General features: G+C 45.1%; 1 protein-coding gene across 1 annotated transcript; it reads left to right on the top strand.

The window, feature by feature from the left end:
• Positions 1-942: 942 nt before the first annotated feature.
• On the top strand, positions 943-5,098 carry LOC133892626 (calreticulin-like). The gene is made up of 14 exons (XM_062333514.1): positions 943-1,139; positions 2,004-2,111; positions 2,190-2,382; positions 2,458-2,716; positions 2,804-2,860; positions 3,050-3,097; positions 3,433-3,519; positions 3,602-3,659; positions 3,748-3,815; positions 3,907-4,002; positions 4,081-4,128; positions 4,570-4,605; positions 4,684-4,764; positions 4,866-5,098. The coding sequence occupies exons 1-14, from the start codon at positions 1,037-1,039 to the stop codon at positions 4,875-4,877; spliced, it is 1,254 nt and encodes a 417-aa protein (XP_062189498.1). The 5' UTR covers positions 943-1,036; the 3' UTR covers positions 4,878-5,098.
• The last annotated feature ends 902 nt before the right edge of the window (positions 5,099-6,000 follow it).

The raw sequence follows: 6,000 nt of genomic DNA, 5'->3' as shown, positions 1-6,000 counted from the left end.
GTTTCAGCCCTATAAAGCAATCAGGTAACTCCACCTTTAACTAGAGAAGGTTAATATATCACGAGTATCCATCAACAAAATACCAACTTCGCATTACAAACTTAATCTAGTGTTACAACACATTTAGATGTTATTATGGTACTTGGGATGACAATAGACCTCATTCACTAGTGGAGAATTCCTCTATTAAATCACATCATACCAATATTATTAGGAATTTAAGTAATATCGAAATTATAGTAATATCAAAAACACACTTTACACAGATAAATCAAACACCATCGGATTGCATTGCACAAAACAGGCTTGGGTTGGCCTGGCTTAGCTGTAAGCCTGACTTGAACTATTCTACCCTTACATTAAAAACCTATTTATTTGTGACACGGCACATTAAAAACCGATTTATATGGAGCAAATGTGCTTGAGTTTGCTCCAAATGTTTAAGGTGTGCTGGGTAGTTGAACCTTTTTAATCACCCGTGAGAATAATTTTTTTACAAGTGCTTAATGACGTGACAATATCCACTTTTCTTAAGCACTCTGTCTAATCGCGTTGATGTACAGTAGTATATACAGCCTGTGGGTCGAGAGCAAAAACGGAAAAGATGCGAATGTAAAGATCCGCGAGAGCAAAAAAAAAAAAAAAAAGAACGTGACCCCCCTCCCCCTCCCCCTCACTTTACTATTTCCAGCACCGGACGCCACGCACGGGCGACCTACCCGCGCCTCCGAAAACCTCCCGAACACGTCGAAGCCTCCACGCGTCGCTCCCTTACTGGCTAACCCGCCAAATAGTTGCACCCCATTGGCTGGACGGCGTGGAACTCTCCCTTACGTTCACCTCTAACGGGCCCACGCGTCAGAGAGGTAAGCACGTGCGGTGAACCCACCGTGAGGGTGAGCGGAAACCCTAAACCCACCCGCTCCTGGCCGCGACTCCTATTAAGCAGCGCGCACGGCCGCTCCATTTCGCGCTTCGCTTGCGATCTCAGATCGAATCGGAAGCTTCTAGAAGTTTCCGGTGTTCGTCGCCGGAGATGGCGATCGGTAGGGGTTCTTCGTACGCCGTCGCGGCGGTGCTCGCGCTCGCCTCCGTCGCCACCGTCGCCGGCGAGGTCTTCTTCCAGGAGAAATTCGAAGGTGATTCCCTCGATCCCACCCCGTACCACGCGATCTGGTGTGTCGCGATGCGTCCCGTTGCTTGGCCTGGATCTAGTGGAGGAACGAACGGGTGGTGTGCGTGTGAAGCGGGTAGTGTTAGTTTGTTCGGATCTGTGGGGTTTTGGCGTTTTCGTGGGGGTTTAGCCGTATAGGAGTGTGGTGGTGTTTTGGGATCTGGTGGCATTTGCGTCGAATTATTTAGGGTTTATGATTTTCCTCGCCATTCGGGGATGATTGATACTGCGATCTAGGGGATCTGTTCGTGTTCTGTTGATCGGACCGCATTTGCTCGTTTGATCTAGTGGCGTCCACTGCCGGTGTTCAGTCACCTCTATATGCTTTATTACGTTATTTGCGGGTTTGGATTTCGTCTGGTCGTTGAATGTCATTGTAGTTGAGCTGGCACGGTTCGAAAATTTAGGGCTGTTTTGTTTACGACTGTGATGTTTAGGTGCGGACACTTGATCTCACGAATTTAGTTTTCGTATTTGGTTGTAAGTGGTGAATTTTTACAGCATTTCTGTTACCGGGGCTTATCAAATATACTGTTCCTCTGTTGGACCCAAACTTAGTTCGATTTTAGGACCTGCATATGGTAGTTTTTAGCGCATACAAGTAACAGTCTGGGCACCTTTCGTGGTTTACCAGTTTCAATTTCAATTATCAGGTGACCGTCAATAGGATGGGCTAGCGCATCCTTTGCTTTCTGTCAATGCTATAAACGTAAACGGATATCTCAGGACTGTTTAAGCAGCATCTGCTTGTCTTGATTTTACTGGTTCTGCACATCATACACTGTGCATGACATTGTGCGCTTTCTAAATGGATTCTGTGTATGCCCAGATGGTTGGGAAAATCGGTGGGTCAAGTCCGAGTGGAAGAAGGACGAGAACATGGCTGGTGAATGGAACCACACATCTGGGAAATGGAATGGAGATGCTGAGGACAAAGGTGAATTCAGTCCTTTGACACACGTCAGAGAGGAACCTTGGTGATTTATTATTTACCGAACCGTGTTACTTACTGCAGGTATTCAGACCTCTGAGGACTACAGGTTCTATGCCATTTCGGCAGAGTACCCTGAGTTCAGCAACAAGGATAAGACCCTGGTGCTGCAGTTCTCTGTGAAGCACGAGCAGAAGCTTGACTGTGGTGGTGGTTATGTCAAGTTGCTTGGTGGTGATGTTGAACAGAAGAAATTCGGTGGAGACACAGAATACAGGTAGCTTTTGACTAATATTCCTGCGCTGTTGCTCCTGTCTGATCATGTAGTTAACTTGGTACTTCTATGCTGCAGTATTATGTTTGGACCAGATATTTGTGGGTACAGCACCAAGAAGGTTCACACTATCCTGACTAAGAATGGCAAGAACCATTTGATCAAGAAGGATGTGCCTTGTGAGACTGATCAGCTTACTCATGTGTACACATTGATCATCCGCCCTGATGCTACCTACAGCATTTTAATTGACAACGAGGAGAAGCAAACTGGCAGCATCTATGAGCATTGGGATATTCTTCCTCCGAAGCAAATTAAGGACCCAGAAGCTAAGAAGGTGCAATTTAAATATTGTTTACTGTTTCCTTGAATTTCCTTGCTTAGGCTTGAAGCCTAAGCTGAGGTAATGTTTTCATGATTGCAGCCAGAAGACTGGGATGACAAGGAGTACATTCCCGACCCTGAGGATAAGAAGCCAGAGGTAGTATTTCATTTCTTTGTAACATGTTAATACTTCCATGTTTATGAGAGGTGGAAACCTTACCTGACTAGAATTAAGAGTTTTTAAAAATATTTTGCAAGCTGTTTGCTATTTTATCAACAAGCTATGGCTTTCCTTGAATTCTATCTCCTTAGTTGTGCAACATGACTCATAATTTGTTACTTCCAGGGCTATGATGATATTCCCAAGGAAATTCCTGATCCTGATGCTAAGAAGGTTTGTGATTTGATTATTCTGTATTTCATATGATGCATAAGAGTTTGGATTCTTAGGATAGCCCCAACAGCTTCCCTTCGGGACCAAAATCCCGTCGTGAAGGGATTTTCATTACCTTCAACGCTCCAACGGTTTTTCTTCACGACGGGATTTCCAGGATCATTCGCTTCAGGACGGGATTCTCTCTCCTTTCTCTTCGCGATTCCCCTCGAAGGGAAGCTATTGGAGATAAGAGAAAATAAAAGGAATGGGAACGGGAAGGGAATCGGGAAGGGAACGAAATGAAGGGAATATGGTTGGGGATGGTCTTACAATCTTAAATGTGCCTTTTGCAGCCAGAGGACTGGGATGATGAGGAAGATGGTGAATGGACTGCTCCGACCATTCCAAACCCAGAGTACAAGGGACCATGGAAGCAAAAGGTATGGCTGTTCTGTTGAACCTGTACAGGAACACAATCAGCTATGCATATTCTGATGCCTGACACCAAGTTTCAATTGTCAGAAAATCAAGAACCCCAACTACCAGGGTAAATGGAAGGCACCTATGATTGACAACCCAGGTATATTCCCCTCGAATTTGGGCCTGTTTTGCTCACTGTTCAGCTAGTGAAATATGACCACTGAATTTCATTCTGTTGTGCTTCACAGATTTCAAGGATGATCCATACATCTATGCTTTCGACAGATTGAAGTACATTGGCATTGAACTGTGGCAGGTAGGTGTTGAAAACTCATGAGCTCCTTGTCCTGTTTGGACTTTGGAATAACAAACACAGTTAGTTATGCCTACCTTTTTTCTCTCTACAGGTTAAATCAGGTACATTGTTTGACAACATTATCATCACCGATGACCCTGCGCTGGCCAAGACATTTGCTGAAGAGACCTGGGGCAAACAGAAGGAGGTATGTTTTCCTTGTCCTAACATTTATCACTAAATGATGGCTGATACAACATGTACTAATAATGACAAGTCTTAACAGGCTGAGAAGGCTGCTTTTGACGAGGCTGAGAAAAAGAAAGAAGAAGAGGTAACTTCCTAAACCATGTATGGTTGTTGCGTCGAGGGGCATCAAACCGTGCATGATTGTCTTTTTCATAGTACATTGGTTTTTGCTGCATGTTGTTGTCAGTGTCATGCATCCTAGTCTTTGTTCAAATGGGCACTAGTTTGCTGATGATTAGTTCACCTTTTCTGCTTTTCGTGGGTGTCAGTGCATCTGTCGTAGTTTCCTGAAGTCGAGCAGAATGACATGTGTAATTAAACCTAAACAAATGTTAGGAGGCCCTGTCACTACCATCATCCGAATGTCAACCTATAGCAAATTATACCACTATGTTAGCATATAAGTTTAACTGATTGTATCACCTGGATATGTTTTATGTATGTCTTCTGCATGTGCTTATTTTGGATGACTGAAGTCTCTTTTCTGAAGTTTACATGTCACTAATTATCAATCTCTTGGTAACAGGAAGTTGCCAAGGGTGATGAGGATGATGACCTAGACGTAAGCATCGCATCTATCTGTCCTTCGTTGGTCGTTTCAGTGGTCACTTGATCTGACTTATACATTTATTTTCATCAGGATGAGGAAGATGATAAGGCCGACGAAGATAAGGCTGACTCCGATGCAGAGGATGGCAAGGATTCTGATGATGAGAAGCACGTACGTTACACAATTCTTTTTTCTCGCATTTTCTCATATCCGATCAAGCATTCTTTTCCTTCTCCTGTGTCCTGATCCCTTGCTATGGATGACCTTTCTAGGATGAGCTCTAGATGGCGAGGATGAGGATGAGGCCAACGGGTTTCACGCCGTGGCCAGGATTTATCAGTTCTCCCATTATGTAGTTCCCTTTTCCTGATCAGAAACTTCTACAAGTACCGTGTAGAACATTGCTAAGAAGCTGAGCGACCCAATTTGGGTCTTTGTAGCGCTTTGTAGTGTCATTTCCCCCCAGAAAACTGATAGCATTGAAGAAGAAAAATCTTTTGGACGACCCATCATCCATTTACTGCTGATTCATCTGAATGCACTTTGCAAACCTGTGAAAGCAGCTTCTGTAGCGTAGGCACTCTGCTGAGATCATATACCGTGTGCGGTGTTGCAGGGATGTCTTCAGTTTCAACCGCCCCATTTCTCTTGACGACTCAGCCAGCCTGTGGCATCCGCATCCCCTTGTACGTTGTCCCAAAACTTATGTTGTCTGTCCTACAGCTGTCGTCGAATTCTCCAGGTCATCAAGCATATATCGAGGACTGATTTTGCCTCGTCGTCAACGATGTGTCGAATCGGGGCTCCGAATCAGCCCCAATCCATATCAGCTTATGAGCGCCACCAAATCAGGACCCCACTACCTTTGACCCTCTCCAGGCTCCACCCCTTTCCGCTGCTCCTCTCCTTCGGCTTCACTGCCAGAGAGGAAAGGAGATGCACAGGTCGGTGGATGAGGCTGGCCAGACACGACCATGGTTCAGCTTACATCGGAGTTCGGTTACTGAGCTTTGACGGTAACCGAAAATTCACGATTACCGTAGTAACTGGTCGAAATCTTGAGGTACACATGATCTCCAATTGCGAACTCGAGGTCTCGATGGCGACGATCCGCATAGCTCTTTTGCCGGGATTGAGCTATGAGAAGACTCTTGCGGATATTCAGAACATGATCTTCTGCCTCCTTGACCAAATCCGGACCTAGGAAAGCTCGTTCGCCGGATTCGGACCAATTTAGCGGCGTTCGGCACCTTCGGCCATATAGAGCTTCAAATGGTGACATCTCCATACTCGCTTGGAAGCTATTGTTGTATGAGAACTCTACGAAGGGCAAGCATATGTCTCACCTCTTCCCATAAGGGAGAACACAAGCTCGAAACATATCTTCCAAGATCTGATTTACCCTCT

This window comes from Phragmites australis, chromosome 15, assembly GCF_958298935.1.
Source record: "Phragmites australis chromosome 15, lpPhrAust1.1, whole genome shotgun sequence".
Taxonomy (NCBI): Eukaryota; Viridiplantae; Streptophyta; class Magnoliopsida; order Poales; family Poaceae; genus Phragmites; species Phragmites australis.
The sequence above is the reverse complement of the archived record's forward strand: the minus strand, read 5'-3'. Positions and strand labels throughout refer to the sequence as shown.

What these genes read in the sequence shown, in the direction of transcription:
- LOC133892626 (XM_062333514.1), top strand. Translation starts at nt 1,037, where the DNA reads ATGGCGATCGGTAGGGGTTCTTCGTACGCCGTCGCGGCGGTGCTCGCG. An exon ending in TTGGCATTGAACTGTGGCAG is followed by an intron (nt 3,816 to 3,906) that starts GTAGGTGTTGAA and finishes TTCTCTCTACAG; the next exon opens with GTTAAATCAGGTACATTGTT. An exon ending in ATGAGGATGATGACCTAGAC is followed by an intron (nt 4,606 to 4,683) that starts GTAAGCATCGCA and finishes TATTTTCATCAG; the next exon opens with GATGAGGAAGATGATAAGGC.